Source organism: Podarcis pityusensis (assembly GCF_964106645.2).
Source record: "Podarcis pityusensis genome assembly, chromosome: 13".
NCBI classification, from domain to species: domain Eukaryota; kingdom Metazoa; phylum Chordata; class Lepidosauria; order Squamata; family Lacertidae; genus Podarcis; species Podarcis pityusensis.
Window position 1 is genome coordinate 29,284,260 of NC_138038.1, and position 17,953 is coordinate 29,302,212.

Consider the following 17,953-nt stretch of genomic DNA (forward strand, 5'->3'; position numbering starts at 1 on the left):
GGTTCCAGGCACAGCATATACCCCAACAGTTTGTGCAGAGGCAAGTGGCAAGACAAGACAACGTTGAGAATTGTCTATAGCAAATCCACAGGCTATAACCAAGGCTTTGTGAGGACAAAATGGAACCGGGAATCGTACATCCTGAGTGAGAATAAGTTGTGGCATCAGACATTGTCCCCCTATTGATTTACTGGGGCCCGGGGAGGGCCCGTTTGCCGGTTTCCCTGGTTCTGGGATGATTGTCCTTGGCTAGAGGTTTGATTCTGATTAGCAGGGTTTGAGTGGCATTGATTTGCCCAATGAAAGCCTTTCTTGCAGATAGGACACTTAGAGGGGGGGCGCTTTCCAGACTGACTGCCAGTGGAGCGGCATTGTGCGCGGAAATGGCCAGGCTTATTGCATCCAAAACAAAGTTTGTCTTTCATAGGGTTGGCAGCCTGGGATAAAGCTGCGGCAAGTAGCCGTGCCTTGTGGCTTTCTGAGCCAATGGACTGACAAGCCTTTAGCATGTCGGCTATGTTTATCCCTTGCTGGCTGATCAGAGGGCGAAGTGCCACTCTACAATCCTCACTCGCATTATCAAAGGCAAGTTGTTTCAAGATCACCTCCTGAACTTGAGTGTCTGCTATTTGGCGCTTCAAAGAGTCATATAGGCGATCGATAAAGGCAGCATATGGCTCATTTGGACCTTGGCGAACAGTACCCCAACGGGACGTACTGTCACCCTTCGTGTCAGGCACCTTTTGAAACGCTGTCTGGGCGCAGCGGGTAGCAACTTCCCAATATGCAGCGCCTGCAGCAATCTGTTGGGCGATGGTAAAAAAATTGCCAGTTCCAATAAGACCATGCATAACGTCCTGAGGAGTAAGGACTGGAGGGGGGGGGGAGGTGCTCCTCCTGCGGCAGGTGCTGGAGCTGCAGCCGCTGCTGCTGCTGCTGCATTGTTTAAAGCCATGGCAACATTTGGGGCTTCTTGTTGGCACAGAAATTGCCATTCCTGCATAAATACAATGACTCCAGACGGTGGCAGTATGGTCCTAGCCAACAATTTTATGTCCTCCGGAAGACAGGGTTGCTGAAATATAGTGTTCAACAGACCTAAGGTATAAGGAGCCTGGATGCCATTTTTCTGGACGGAGTCATGCACCTCTTTAATTAGTCTATAGTCAAATTGTTCATGACGAGGTGGCCCTCCCCCTGGTCCAGCAGGTACCAAGACAGGAAAAAGTTCTGTGCCAGATGAAAAACCTAAGAGGGGGGCTGCTTGTTTAATTGCAGTCCCCAGTGGCGTCGGTGGGTGCAATTGAGGATTAATGGGTGGAGCAGACGGTGCCGGTGAAGGCTGAGAATCTGGCGGTCGTGGAGGAGGTGTAAAAGGTGGTGGTAGAGGCGGTGCATCTAACACAGATGCTGTTTTTTGTTTTGGTTGCGACGAAGCCAAGAGAATGTTTTTGGGCGTAAGAGTTGCCATGCAGCCACGGACTTTAGCCCAGGCACTGAGGACGTGAACATTTATGCGGCCATGGCCATGAAAGTGGTTGCCAATCCTATCCCAGGCTGGAATTTCCCACGTCCCCTCCTCAGGGAAGCATGGACAATGTTCATCTATGGCCAGAATCAATGCAATTAGATCACCTTCAGGTACTTGCTGTTTATTTTCCCGAAGGAGGTGCTGCATGTCTTTTAAAAATTGTTTCTGGGGGTTAGAGAGCGCAGAACCCATGATAAAAATAGAAAAATAGCTACTCACCGGGGATCCGAAGATGAGAAGGCGCCTTAGCCACAGCCGGGCGGGTGAGTAGCAGGAAGGACCGTCTTTAACAGCACGCGTCCTGGAAGCCGTTCAGGCAATCACACGAGGCACCATTTGTCGGGAAACCAGCCCACCAGGTGCGGAGGAAAAATGACGAGGAGTCATGGGTGAAGATTTAAGCAAGGAGTGAGCTCTCTCCCCCAGCAGCCTTGCATGTTTATTAGCCTTGCGCACATTACATCATGTTGCATATACACGTGTAGCACTCGGGTGGAAAACAGCTAGGGTTTGCATTTCTTAGAATAACTTCTCTACCAGACAGCATGACAGCCGCGTAAGCTTTGCGGTTAGGCAGCGCGACACTGACCCAGGCGTGTGGGGGAACAAGTCAGCAGATGCTTCCTCTTGCACAATCTTGCACAAGGGTGCTATTTTTCTATTGCATCCCCACATCTGAAGGCAGCCCTATTTCTAACCCAGAAATAGTGCTTCAGGTTAAGAACTTTGCATCAGGATGAGAACAGAAATCGGGCTCCGGTGGCACGGCAGCAGCAGGAGGTCCCATTAGCTAAAGTAGTGCTTCAGGTTAAGAACAGTCTCAGGTTAAGTACCGACCTCTGGAACGAATTGAGTACTTAACATGAGGTACTACTGTGTTTTTAATCTTTTGTTGGAAGCCACCCAGAGTGGCTGGGGAAACAAAGCCAGATGGGCGGGGTATTATATTATTATTATTATTATTATTATTATTATTATTATTATTATCGTCATCATCTCTGCCTGAGGCTCTGGAAGCCATTACCAGTAATAATAGGCACTGTAGCTACTTATGATATGTGCTCATGAATCCTCTTTTAAATAATCCCATTCTTTTTAAAGAAAGAAGACAACATCTGTGTAAATGTTTTCGTGTGGAAATATGTAGGTGAAAATAACATTTGTTGAATATGTTGCTGAACAGATCTTTCTTTACTTGGGATGCAGCTTTCAAAAAATGCACAAGTCATTAATTCTTGGATGGGTAATTGCGTGTTGAGGTCCCCAGGGCCACCCCAATAACTCACACATCACACAGAATTTTTTGTTTAAGATTTTTGGCATAATTTTGGCCACAACTTTATTGAAATACAAATTTGTGAGTGGTTGCTTAGGCATTGGTTGAGACTATCTGCCCCCACCATGGGGGACAGACTGACATTCCGCACGATGTGAAAGTCAGAATAGGGGAATACACTTGGGCGTAACACGGAGCAGGGAACCTGCACTCACCCCAAATGCAAACAGGAGCTCATTGCTATGGCCTAAGCCCCCTTGACAGAGTGGACAAGCAATAGTTAGCCCCCAATTCCTTTAACGGAATCCCTTGCAGCAGCAGCAGCATTAGAGGGGCAGGCACAGCCAATCCATGCCCCTCAACCAACCAAACCATAAACCAATGCCTAACCGCAGCCTTACAAGTTGTGACGATTTGCTACGCAGTAGGCAAAAACCAAATGGCCCCAGCCAATCCGCCATATGGACAAAATTCCTACCGGGCCCCTGCTCCAAGAGCAGATGACCCCATGACAGGCATAGCAAGGTCAAAGTGAACAACCCTAATTCTAGGGAGGGTGGGACGGGCAATCCGATGCACGGTTGAAAAGAGGAAGCCCTAGCCTCGTGCAAGGAGTTTTAGCATTTCTGGCTGTCAATCAACAAATGGCAACATTAACTTCTTCCCAACAACAAGGGAAGCCCCAATCACATCAGTGGCCAACAAACAATTAGCCCGCCCCCAACTTTGGAGTGTCCTGGCGGCCCCCACCGCAACACGTCCTCTCCATGAAGGAGAACACGCTTTCCCACATGACATGGAAAAAGATTTGAATAAACAGAGTAGACCCATTGCAATTAATGGTGTTAAGTTAGTCATATCCATACAGCCTGCCAAGACTGGGGAAATACCTGCACATGTACTCTTGCAGGAATTTGCCATGATCTAGAGTTGGCAATCATGTTCGTCATGGATGCCCCTATGTTACATTAGTTTTTCCCATCAACTGCATGAAGTATAAAGTGTAGATGGATGTACATTCCTCAACATTTAGGGATATCGATAGAGAAGTATGGAAGGATACATTTGGTTCTCCATCCCTGTTCATCACATTCATCACATTTCTGACATTCCTAATAACAAATGTAAATAAATGTTCTTAAATATAGCACATTAATCTTTCCCCTTTTTGTTCCCTTTTTGTTCCTTCTCCACAACTTTGCTAACCAGAGAGAATGTCGACATGGAATCTTCTAACAGGAGTGTGGTAAAGGCATTTGTCATCTTGGGGTTCTCAGCTTCTCCACAGCTTTCTATGCTGTTCTTCACCCTAGCCTTGGCCACCTATGTTCTCACTATTACTGCCAACATCGTCATCATCTCAGTCATTAAGGCAAACCCAAAACTGCAGCGACCCATGTACTACTTCCTAGGCAACTTCTCCTTCATGGAGATCTGGTATACCACCTCCACTGTGCCGAAGATGCTGGAAAGTTTCCTGGCTGGTGGGAGTACAATCACTGTGGCGGGTTGCATTGCCCAGCTCTATCTTTTCTTCGCCTTGGGCTCCATTGAATGCTTCCTCCTGGCTACTATGGCTTATGACCGCTACTTGGCCATCTGCCGTCCTCTTCATTATCCAGCTCTTATGACTCTGCAAGTAACTACATGGCTGGTGACAGCAGCCTGGGTGGGTGGATTTCTAGCTCCTTTGCTCCCCATTGTCCTCATCTCCCAGCTCTCATTCTGTGAGCCTAAGGAGATTCACCATTTCTTTTGTGACGCTGGGCCCCTGTTGAGGCGCTCATGTGGCAATGCCTTTGTCAGCTCTACCCTAGTCACAGTTCTGGCCTCCTTTGTCATCCTCAGCACCTGCTTGCTCACCATGGTATCCTATACCTTTATAATCTCAACCATACTTAGGATCCCCTCAGCCAGTGGGAGACAAAAGGCCTTTTCCACCTGTGGTTCACACCTTACTGTGGTGGTGATTTACTATGCCACAGTTATCTTCATATATACAAGACCCATTTCCCCTTCTCCTTCTAAGCTGGACACAGTGGCATCAGTATTTTATGCAGTAGTCACCCCACTGCTCAATCCAATGATTTATAGTTTAAGGAATAAGGAGGTAAAGGATGCTTTGAAGAAGTTAATGAGTAGGAACTGGGTCTTTGTTAAAAATACTGGAGCTATGATCATGGTTTGCTGGTAGAAAAGACAATATGTGGGCAAAATGCTCATTAGCTCTGATGTGCCAAACAGCGGCGGAGCAAGCCGATTGGGCACCTGGGGTGGCGCACGTGCCCTGTGCCCAGGGGCAGGGCCAGCCACCCGTGGGGATGGGGTGAGCTGGGGCAGGATGCTCCATGGGGTCTCTGAGGAGTTTGCCTGCCTCCTCCCACTTAGCTGCCCTATAGCTGAGGGGGAGGCAGTTGGCAGACCATTTGGGGCAGCGTGTTTGTCACCGCCCTCAGTGGTGACATCCGGGGCAAACCACCACCCCCTTCCTTCACCCCGGTGCCAAAATCTCTCTTTCTCCTCCCTCCTTTATTCTCTTATTCTCCCTTATTCCCCCCCGATTCCCTAAAAGGCTTAAAATCATTCGCTTGCTCCAACCACAGGAAGTGTAGTTCGGTGGTAAGAATTACCACACAATTTTTATCATCCAACTATTTGCAGTTGGATGAATCTGTTAAAATTTGTTTCTCACAATTTCTCCTTTTTCCAGTCATAGTCCAATTCACCCAATTTCTGCCCCCATTTGTCTTTCATTTTTAAATTCTCATGAAAATTCTTACACGTTTTTGCACACTTTTCTCTGCATATGCAAATTTTTGTACAAAGTTTGCCTAGCTTTTTTGCAAGCAGTTTTCATTTCACAGAATACAATTTTGTTCGCTATTTTCACTTCTGTACACTTCTTTTGCCTGCATTTTTTGAATTTTTGTAGGTGTTCTCAGCTGCATCACAAACTTTGTGAAGTGCAACTTTCAAAGAACATCTGTTTCTTGGTTCATGTATTGATTTAGGAAGTGCAAATTTGGTAATGAAAATTAATTTCTCTCCCACATCAGCTCAGAAATCCCAGGATCCCTTATGGAAAGACTTGACAGAGTGATATAAACCCTATATATGCCTATAATGTAACTAAACCTTTCTTCATACACACCTTTTTTGATTGTCACCCATACAGTGCTACCTCAGGTTAAGTACTTAATATGTTCCGGAGGTCCGTACTTAACCTGAAACTGTTCTTAACCTAAAGCACCACTTTAGCTAATGGGGCCTCCTGCTGCTGCCGTGCTGCCGGAGCAGGATTTCTGTTCTCATCCTGAAGCAAAGTGCTTAACCTGAAGCACTATTTCTGGGTTAGCAGAGTCTGTAACCTGAAGCGTATGTAACCTGAGGTACCACTGTATTTAAATATGTGCCTAATTGCTGTGTGTAATGCAATTTATTTTAATCATTAACATTTTTTGTGTGTAATAAGTAAAGTTCTTTGCTTATGTATAATTCTTATTTTAAAAGGAAGTATGTATTTATTTAAAGGTGTTACAATATCTTGGTGGAGTTTACTTTCCCCACACTGTGTTAAATAAAGTTTTTACAAAGTGTTTGTTGTACAACAAATTTGAATCAAGAATAATTATCTACTTCCTAGGATTTCTTGTAAGCTTAGAATGTTTTCAGCCCCAGGTTCATTGAGCATTAGTGAAATTCATAGCTAGAGATACATGGGTCTTCTGAAAGACACTTACATAGGGTTACAGAGCATTCAAATCCTAATGCATTTATACAAAATCACATTGTTATACTTTCAGCACTTTGAGTTTTTAAGGCTAACCACATAGCTCAATGATGTTATGGGATTCAAATATGAGCTGATGTCAGTTTAAGTCCATTGTAAGTTGTCCAAATTCTTGAGACTTTTATCCTGTACCAGGATGCATTCTGAATATTTCTTTGCAATCTAATTCCAGTTGAAAGCTGTTCTGAAGATAAGAACATAAGAGGAGCCATGCTACATCAGAACAAAGGTCTATCTACTGGAGTATCTTGTTCCTACAGTAGTTGACCCATAGGGAACCTGCACAGTTGTTTTTTGTTTTTAATGCTTAATATCCACTGTGTATAAACTATAATAACTAGTGGCAATTCAAAGGACTTTTTATCTATCTATTTAGCAACATAAAAATGGGTTCTATTTGCTGGGGATCATGAGCAAGAAGGTACTGCCACACTCATGCCATGGTGCTCTCCAGATGTTGTGGTCTACAACTTTTCCCCAAACTTTTGATGCAATGTGGGGCAAAAAAATGATATAACATTGGCTCTCCCTGCCATAGGCATTTGGTTAGCCACTGTGAGATGATTGGGCTTGATGACCTATGGTCTGATCCCATTTGGCTGTTATATCCTTTAGAAAGTGTGTTAACATATAAGTGCCAATGTATTTTTAAATTTTACATAGCTCTGGATTAAAATTAATTTTCAAACATTCCATCCACATTCTGACAGAATCCGGATAAAAGTTGTACAGAACAAGTTGGTTCCAGATTTAACCATGCTTAGAGCAGAAACATTGAAATCAATGTGACTTAGGTTGATAAGAACTTATGTCATATTGATTTCAATACAACTATCATATCAATTGATCAAGTATTCATGAAGTACATATTTGCCATAATTTGGAATTTAGATATGTGTGTTAATTAGGCATATATACAATGGTAATAAAAGTTACAAGAAGAAGAAGAAGAAGAGTTTGGATTTGATATCCCGCCTTTCACTCCCTTTAAGGAGTCTCAAAGCGGCTAACATTCTCCTTTCCCTTCCTCCCCCACAACAAACACTCTGTGAGGTGAGTGGGGCTGAGAGACTTCAAAGAAGTGTGACTGGCCCAAGGTCACCCAGCAGCTGCATGTGGAGGAGCGGAGACGCGAACCCGGTTCCCCAGATTAGGAGACTACCGCTCTTAACCACTACACCACACTGGCTACAACATATGGTTGAGCTTGAATGAATAATTTATACCAGAGATAGCCAAGTGGTGTCCTCCACATATTGTTAGACTCCAAAGAACAATAGTCTTAGTTATTGTTAACGTAGCAGGGAAGATGTGAGTTGTAGTCCAGCAACATCTGGAAGAAATTACGTTGCCTACTCTGGTTCAGAGAGACAAAATTCAAAGAAAATCAAATCCTATGATGTGTTTTATTATTTCAATATCCATCACATTTTATTTCTCATTATTTATACAGTCAATTAAAAGAAGAACTTGTTTCTGTGTTTGTATTTTTACATATCTAGTCCTACTTAGATAATTTGGTTTTCTAAGTTCTAAGGGACAACATGCATGTCTGGCCCAGTTTTCCCAAAGCCGCCTTAACCTCCTTGTTCCTTAAACTGTATATGAGGGGATTGATCATTGGTGTAAGGATCGTGTAGAAAGTAGACAGCACTTTGGTTAAGCCTCTCAGTTTGGGGTCATCTGGGAGGACATAAACAATCATTAAGGACCCGTAGAAAATGGTGACTACAATAAGATGAGAGGAGCAAGTGGAAAATGCCTTTTGCCTCCCAGAAATGGTGGAAATCCTCAAAATGGCTGAGATTATGCAAATGTAAGATGTTATGGTCAACATAAATAAAGGGAAAGTGAATAAGGAAGATAACATAAGGGCTATTGCCATAATTAATGAAGTGTCAGTACAGGCCAACTTACTGAGAGGTATAAAATCACAAAAGAAATGGTCAATTCCATTGAAACCACAGTAAGTTAATTGTGTCATCCATATGACTACCACAGAGACAGAGAAACAACCACTTATCCAGGATGCTGCTGCTAAAGAGATACAGACCTTGCTGTTCATATGGAATGAATATTGCAGTGGTTTGCAAATTGCTAAATACCGATCATATGACATCACAGATAAGAGACATGTCTCTGCAGTCACCAGAAAACCAAATAAATATAATTGTATAAAGCAGCCAGAAAAAGAAATGGTTCTATTCTCTGTTAGGAAACTGACTAGCATTCTGGGCAGAATAGTTGAGGTATAGAAAATCTCCAAACAGGACAAGTTCCCTAGGAAGAAATACATGGGCGTATGAAGATGTCTATCATTCACAACTAACACAACAATGAGAAGGTTCCCCATTAAGGTTAGAATGTAGATGCTCAGAAATATCAAGAAGAACAGAATCTGTAGTTCAGGATGATGTCCAAATCCCAGGAGGATGAATTCTGTGATGGCAGTTTGATTTATTGAGGTGGCTACCTAAGAGGAAAATAGCAATGGAAATACCATCATGGCAGCTATAGTATTCTTAAGAGGAAAATGTAATAATGACACACACTTTATAAACAAATTAACAATCTGCTTAACATTTATATTGTTCAGAGCTCTTCACACATTTTATTTCAGTATGAATTGATAAGATAAATGCAGCTAGACAAAATGGTAGCTATCGTTTGGCATGCATGAACCAAGGCAATTTCTGAATGCAGTGATTGGTCCATGAATCACAAATAGGGATAGGTTCAAGGACAAAATCAGTTTTGGGCCTAGTTCACCACCAAATAAGACTGAAGTCTTTTCCATCCCATTTCTGTGCAGGTTTTAAGGATCAGTTCACATATATCCATACGCCAAATTTCCTCTTTTTTGGTCTTCAAAATATGGCAACCCTTCATAAAAATCTGCACCTTTTATGTAAGAATTCCAAGGGTGGCAAAACACGAGGTGATCCAAGCTGAGTTGTATTTTAAAAAATGCTTCCGGTTGCTTAATAGCAACTAGGTAGTGTGCAGTTTCCTTTTCACAATGCACATCGAACTTAGCTCATCTTTCCCCACCCATCCCATAAATCTTTGTTTTAAATTTAAATACCAGAATAATGTGAAAATAAATGTTGGGATGGATTGAGGCACATTTGTATATTCCTACTAATCACATGTCATTATTCTTATGTGCAATTTTATGTACGTATTTTATGTACAATTTACATGCTTTGACATATAGTTTATTCTTAGAGTCTTGGGAGTAATTGAACATAAAATACATAAAATGTACATATGATACATAAAAATTCCATGTGAGATTGATAACACGTCATCAGTACTCATTGCTCCCCATGGGACTTGCTGCACTGATTTCAAAATGTGCAGAGGCAGGAGCTCTGTGAGTGACTAACTGCGCTTATGCAAATGAAATTACATTTTTTAAAGAAGACAGTCAACCTTCAGACCAGCTCATGTGCAAATGCATAATAAAGTTCTAATCCAACCTGATCCCTGCATATGTCTGGACATATTTTTTTCTGCTGGATGCACTCTGGAGTTAAAATTGCATAGTGTTATCTAGGCAGTGAGAGATTTTACTTTCTTGGGCTCCATGATCACTGTAGATGGTGACAGCAGCCACGTAATTAAAAGATGCCTGCTTCTTGGAAGAAAAGCAATGGCAAACCTAGACAGCATCTTAAAAAGTAGAGACATCACCTTGCCAACAAAGGTCTGTATAGTTAAAGCTATGGTTTTCCCAGTAGTGATGTATGGAAGTGAGAGCTGGACCATGAAGAAGGCTGATCGCTGAAGAATTGATGCTTTTGAATTATGATGTTGGAGGAGACTCTTGAGAGTCCCATGGACTGCAAGAAGATCAAACCTATCCATTCTTAAGGAAATCAGCCCTGAGTGATCACTGGAAGGACAGATCCTGAAGCTGAGGCTCCAATACTTTGGCCACCTCATGAGAAGAGAAGACTCCATGGAAAAGAGCCTGATGTTGGGAAAGATGGAGGGCACAAGGAGAAGGGGACGACAGAGAACGAGATGGTTGGATAGTGTTCTCGAAGCTACCAGCATGAGTTTGACCAAACTGCGGGAGGCAGTGGAAGACAGAAGTGCCTGGCGTGCTCTGGTCCATGGGGTCACGAAGAGTCGGACATGACTAAATGACTAAACAACAACAAAATCTAGGTATGGAACACTGCATTGCAACAGGGCATTGGACTCAATAGCCTAGCCTACTACATACAGTACCCATGGTATAACAATCACTTACACATGGTTACTCATTTATATTTATGTCTCAAATGAAACTGAATTAAAATGATTAAAAATCCTGTGGGAATAACTGATTTTGGTAGAAGATTGAGAAGATCTAGTAGATAATCAGATGCAAGGGCTACCAACTGCAGTTCCTCTGCATAACTGCAAACAATGATCTAACAATCTGAAAAGGATTTGACCATTGGTGTAAGATATGTATTCCAATGACTATAGCCTGGGATATTGTGTCCTACGTTTCTGTATACTTACCGCATCCACTGACACCATAATCCACTATGTCTCTCAGCAACATGACAATGCTCTGAAATAAAGAAAACTACATCTAACAACTTCATAAGGGTTTTATTTTCTACAAGGTGGCACTTTCTCTCAAGAGATTATTATTATTTTGTTCTCTTGGGCATTCCTTATGATATGACCTGGGGAATCAGCAGAGCTCTTATTATCTGGCGCTTCCCTACCATGATATGAAGGGAGCATATGGCCCCATTTAATGAAAGCAAGAGTTAGTGATGAGTAGGACCAAAGATCAGACACTTGCCCAATAATTTACCCTGTTGCTATTGGAAGTTCAGGGAAGTTTTTAATGTGTGACATTTTAATGTATTTTTAATCTTTGTTGGAAGCTGCCCAGAGTGGCTGGGGAAACCCAGTCAGATGGGCGGGGTACAAATAAATTATTATTATTATTATTATTATTATTATTATTATTATTATTATCAACAGATGCCAGAGCAGAGAACACCAGTGAGAAAACTTTATAACTGCCTGGAGTGGTTTGAATGATGGCACATGACCTTTTTAAAAGCTTCTGAGTCAGGTTTGCTTTCTGGTCTGATGTTGTCAATTGCCAAATTGTCAAGTTGAAGCCATTTCACCTGAGCAGTCATCTTTTCAATTGCACAATCAGCTCTTAACAACAACAACAACAACAACAACAACAACCCTACCCCTATGGCCTATCAGTTAAACTGATGCTCTTTAATAGTCTATGAACCATCAAGTTTCCCCCCAAAACAACCCACAAATATTTGAGTCCCAACAACTAGGGGCTGGGGGAGAGAAAGTCCGCTTACCCTTTATGGTGGGCAGCGTTGCAGCTGGGCATCAGGTCCCGCAGTGATCCAGCTGGGGGTGTAGACCGACACCCTCCTCGTAGCCATCTGGTTGTGTTGTTGGCACTGGGCGGGGCCCTGCCCATGGGCAGCCCTGCTGTCCAATCATCGCTGGTGGGAGGAATGGCCGCAGCAAACTTAAAACATGACATGGCCAGGGGACTGTCCTCTCATGCCCTTCGCCAAATCATACTAATGAAAAATCCCTCAGTAACAATAGCTTGAGCTGTACAAATCAAGAAGTGTACAGTAGTTCCTCGGGTTACATACGCTTCAGGTTACATACGCTTCAGGTTACACACTCTGCTAACCTAGAAATAGTGCTTCAGGTTAAGAACTTTGTTTCAGGATAAGAACAGAAATCAGGCTCCGGCGGTGCGGCGGCAGCAGGAGGCCCCATTAGCTAAAGTGGTTCTTCAGGTTAAGAACAGTTTCAGGTTAAGTACGTGTGGGAGTCATAGCCATGGTAAAGGCTTGTAATATTGCAGGGTGCCTTGCTGACCTCGGCTGACCAGCACTCTGAGCTTTACAATGTATTGGAATGCATGACCTCATATGGAGTTATGTCCCCCCCCCTCTGGGCAGTGTAACCCTATATGGTTTGTGGGTGGGTTAAAGCTTGACCGGATGAGGTAACGTGAGACATTGGAATGCAGCCATGCGGCTGGAGAGAACAAAGGATAATAAAATCGGAGGAGAGAGAGGAAGGAGCTTTTTACCCTCCGTCCATGGAAATATTTGCCTTTGTGTGTGTTTTTCTTTGCCTTGCACCCCAAAATGACGGCTGGTTTCCGTCAATTGGTTACCACAAGTGGTGCCCCGTGTGAGGCAGAATAAAAGGATACAGCCAATGGGAACTTTACAACCTGGCATGCCTAATCCAAATATGCTCCCACGAGAATATCAGTTGGCTGTACTTGATTTAAAGGACTGTTTTTTTTCTATCCCACTGGATCCAGCAGACAGGGAACGGTTTGCTTTTACATTGCCAGTATATAACAATTCTCAACCCACCCAGAGATATCAGTGGGTTGTCCTGCCTCAAGGCATGCGGAACTCCCCTACACTTTGTCAACATTTTGTGAGTGAAGCATTGAAGCCTTTCCGCAGGCGTCACCCAGAGCTTTTGTGCTATCATTTCATGGATGACATTTTAATCGCTGCTAAGGAACTCCCGCCTGGCATTTTTCAAGAACTTTCTGCCACATTAGCGGAAGCGGGACTCTGTATAGCGCCGGAAAAAATTCAATTGACGTTGCCTGCCACCTACTTGGGACATAAAGTCTCTGCACAAGCAGCGCTGCCTATTGTTCCCCAACTGACTATCCCTTCAAACATGAAGCTTGTGCAATTACAACAACTTCTTGGGCATTTGAATTGGGCTCGCTCTTTCCTTGCATTACCTACCAGCACATTATCACCATTGTTTTCAGCGCTCGCAGGACACAAGGATCCAGCAGATGTAATCCAGGTCACTTCGGCAATGATCACTGCATTACAAACTGTTAATCAGCACCTGCGATCTGTTCTCGTGGACAGGATCACAGAGGCCTCTGCACACGAGCTGCACCTGGCCGTATTTGCTACACCATTGTTGCCAACAGGAATTTTATATGCTCAGACGGACAAGAAGAAGACTATCTGCATTATAGAATGGTTACATTTACCTCATACCCCTCCGAAGAACATTTATTCAGTAATTGAATCCACATCAGACATTGTTATCAAAGGACGTTCACGAGCAATAGCTTTGAGTGGTTTTGATGTTGCATCGATTTATTTGCCTTTTTCACAGACTGAACAGCAGCATTTATTGATCACAAATGCTGCCGTGCAAATTGCTTTGGCTGATTTTATAGGTGTCATCATTTTTAATCCTCCAAAGGATGACCGTTTGACATTTCTGGCACAGGTCACCTATGTTTTGGCTACCCCCTTGTCTCTCACACCTCTCCCCTCTGCACTAACCCTCTTCACGGATGGAACGAAAAGTAGGGGGGTGGTGACATGGGAGGAGGGAGGAAAATGGAAATGCTTATTTACCCCTCCACAGTCTTCCGCTCAGCGAGCTGAGCTAGCAGCTGTGATTCTTGCCTTTCAATCCTTTTCTACTCAACCTTTCAATCTTATTGTGGATACTCAGTATGTATATCGCCTTTTTACTATTTTACCAATATCTTATATAACTCCTTCCTTGGATTCTGACTTGTTTTCCTTGTTTCTTTCCCTGCAAGCTTACTTCAGCACAGAGAGTTCCTTTATTATGTTGCACATCTTCGCTCCCACACATCGCACCCAGGGTATTTAGCAGAGGCAATGCAAGAGCAGATGCGGCTTTGAGGGACATTTCTGCCTTTTCTCTCTTTTCTGATCCTATACTAGGTCATAACACCTTTCACCTTCCTGCGAAAGCATTGGCAAAGCAGTTTTCTATTCCCTTGGCCCAAGCAAGGGATATAGTTTCCCAATGTGCTTCTCAGCTGGCCATTCCTTTTGATGCTGTCAATCCTAGGGGCACGTCTGCATTGGCGTGTTGGCAGATGGATGTCACACACACACCTGTGTTGGCTCCACTCTCCAAGGTTCACCTCACGGTGGACACCCACTCTGGATTCATATGGGCTACGCCCATGAGGGGGGGAAACAGCTCGGCATGTCATTCAGCACACTATCCGCTGTTTCTCAGTCATGGGTAAACCTGCGCGTATCAAAACTGATAATGGTCCAGCATATATTTCTAAAACATTTTCAGAATTTTGTATGTTGTGGAATGTGAAATTAACTCATGGCATACCCTTTAACTCCACAGGTGGAAAGAGCACACCTGACGTTCAAAACACTATTGCTTAAACAGCTTGGCGGCCGAAGCATACCAACAGCGGATATCCCTTCGGCTGTTCACCAAGTTCTTTTTGTACTTAACCATATTTTTATGTCCACATCTTAGGACCCATACCCCCGCTTAATTGCATTTTAGGAAGGAGGAGGCACTCCCCTGCCCCTTGGTGGTGTACCGACGCTTGCCCGATCCCACATGGCATGGACCTGTCCCGCTGATCACGTGGGGACGAGGGTAAGCGGCAGTGGACGTCGAGGACAAGCCTTTGTGGGTTCCAGCTCGATGCGTGCGGCCATGGCGAGTCTTTAACCGTGGATGCGCCTTCCTAACCATTTGCCTTGCCATCTTTTGCTGCATCATTATACAAGGAAGAGAAGCAGACGACACAATCCAGTTGCAGCCACCATATTTCACCTTATCGGCTGGCAAGCAGCTGTCGCCTGAATCCTACTCTGGCTGGCAGCATCCACGGCTCAGCCACTCTCGAACTATAAGAACAGCATTGTTGAATAAGACTTTTAGGGTAGAAAATTATCATAAGATATGGAGGAATAATATTTTTGTACAAGATATGATTATGTTTACCAGTTTATTGCATGCTTCTAAATGTTGGTTATGTATGCACATGCCGCCCTTTGCCAGTCATTCAGGCATAATGCTTCATGATGTGCCTGTCAATGGATCTTTTCAATTTACAAATATTATATCCCCTAAGCAATCTTTTTGGCCCCCAGTACAATTGACCCTCCATGAGCCTGCCCCCATTTGTTTTCAAATTAAAGAGGGGAAAGAATCATGGGGCATATATCCAAACTGTCAATATACATTGAAATTCATGTTTAATAGCTCTTGTTCTCTTACAGGAACATACAGTGACCAATCTCAGTGCTTTAGAAGCGATACCAGTGCATGGCTAAAAACTAGGAAAGAAACCTACCATGCAAATTGGCGTCTGAATTCTTCTATCCCTGGCTTAGCAAATACCACAGATGAGCAATTTCATATCAGTTCCTTATTTACTGCAGCCTTTAATTGGTCCCAACAGAGTAGTAATATCAGCTATTTACTCCAAAGAGAGTTATGGTTGCTTTGTGGCGAAAAAGCATACAAAGCCATTCCTCGAAACCTCACAGGCACATGTACATTGGGTCTCGTGGTTCCATTGTTGTATAAGGTTGATAAGTTACCATCTTCTCTTAGACTGCGAAATCGTCGGGAGGTAAATTCACCCATAAATCAATATATCGGTACCCAGGTCTCTCGAGCCTTGCTGCCCTCAGTGGGTGCAGCAATGAACTATAGGGACCTCCATCGGCTAGCAAATTGGACTGAAGGATTATTCAATGATACCATAAAAGCTTTGAAGGAACTCAACCAGGAGGTGTCTGCAATGAGAGAAGTGGTTTTACAGAATCGTTATACTTTGGATGTGATTTTAGCTTCAAAAGGAGGAGTTTGTGCGCTTGTTCATTCTCACTGCTGCATGTTTATTCCTGATAATAATGTCAGCATATCTGCGACAATCGACCATATGGAAACCATGGTAGCCCACAATCCGTTTGCCCCCCCTCCTTCCGTTGATCCATGGGCATGGTTATATTCTTGGCTTCCAGATGGAAGTTGGCTTCGACATTTATTGATTTTAGTGATCATTATAGTAGTTATTTGCATTATTTTGTGTTGCTGTATACAATGTATTCCTTCTTTAATTTCTGTATGTACTGCATGGTTCTCCAGTCCGCGGCCCGCTTCCGGTCTCACAAGAGTCGCCTATCGCGCTCGATATAACCGTATTGGTACTGACATATATGACTCTGATTAAATAAATAAAGAAAGAGGGCATGTGGGAGTCATAGCCATGGTAAAGGCTTGTAATATTGCAGGGTGCCTTGCTGACCTCGGCTGACCAGCACTCTGAGCTTTACAATGTATTGGAATGCATGACCTCATATGGAGTTATGTCCCCCCCCCTCTGGGCAGTGTAACCCTATATGGTTTGTGGGTGGGTTAAAGCTTGACCGGATGAGGTAACGTGAGACATTGGAATGCAGCCATGCGGCTGGAGAGAACAAAGGATAATAAAATCGGAGGAGAGAGAGGAAGGAGCTTTTTACCCTCCGTCCATGGAAATATTTGCCTTTGTGTGTGTTTTTCTTTGCCTTGCACCCCAAAATGACGGCTGGTTTCCGTCAATTGGTTACCACAAGTACGGACCTCCGGAGCGAATTAAGTACTTAACCTGAGGTACCACTGTACACTCTTTCACACAAACACTTGTACTTGGGTAGAGACAGTTTATAGTTGTGTGCATTGTAACATGTCATCATCTTAGTATTTATTTAGATGAGATTTAGGTAGGTGTTCACAGTCGATTTCCACACTGTGCTTGAATCTAGTATAGTGGTACCTTGGTTTACGAACAGCTTAGTTTATGAACAACTTGGATTAAGTACGCTGCAAACCCAGAAGTAGGTGCTTTGGTTTGTGAACTTTACCTTGGAATAAGAACATGTTTCACTTCCTGTTGAGTGTGCTCCATTTGTAAATTGAGTCCCCCGCTGCTATGGGAAAGCACACCTTGGTTTAAGAATGCTTTGGTTTAAGAACGGACTTCTGGAACGGATTAAGTTCATAAACAAAGGTACTACTGTATTATAAAACTAAGTCTCCCAGGAAACTTCCAGACTGTCCTTGACCATATTACATAAATCATACACCAAGTTCCATATCTATCTCGGATCCTGAGGTAGGGGCAGTGATCTTTTATGATGTTTGGATGTCAGCTGCCAGTTTGAATCAAAATGGAGGCCCAAAACTTCACTTTGGCATGACTTCACCATTTTTGAAGTAATGGTTTGGCCACCTATCTATATAATGCTTCCAAACTCAGCACGAGGGGTTTCCAGGTGGGAGTGCCGGCCTTCATCAATGTTTGGATGTCAGGTGCCATTTTGAATCAAGACTGTGCACCAAATATGACGTTTCTGCCTGGTTCCCTGTAGCTTTACTTCTTTCAGCTAGAAAGCCCTTGGTGCTGGAACTCAATGTCTGGGCTGAATGATGGGGTGGAGATTTTCCTACAGATATACAGGGCTGAGGTCGTTTAGGGCTTTAAAGGTTAGCACCAACACTT

At 43.4% G+C, this 17,953-nt stretch overlaps 2 protein-coding genes across 2 annotated transcripts; one reads left to right on the plus strand and one right to left on the minus strand.

The window, feature by feature from the left end:
* Positions 1-4,029: 4,029 nt before the first annotated feature.
* Positions 4,030-5,001, plus strand: LOC308461495 (olfactory receptor 6F1-like; the record flags this gene model as incomplete). Its single annotated transcript, XM_080978490.1, has 1 exon — positions 4,030-5,001. One exon carries the CDS (start codon positions 4,030-4,032, stop codon positions 4,999-5,001), a length of 972 nt encoding a protein of 323 aa, XP_080834616.1.
* A 3,121-nt stretch (positions 5,002-8,122) lies between these two features.
* On the minus strand, positions 8,123-11,133 carry LOC308460761 (olfactory receptor 8I2-like; the record flags this gene model as incomplete). Its single annotated transcript, XM_080977286.1, has 2 exons — positions 8,123-9,070; positions 11,116-11,133. The coding sequence occupies 2 exons, from the start codon at positions 11,131-11,133 to the stop codon at positions 8,123-8,125; spliced, it is 966 nt and encodes a 321-aa protein (XP_080833412.1).
* Between the last annotated feature and the right edge of the window lie 6,820 nt (positions 11,134-17,953).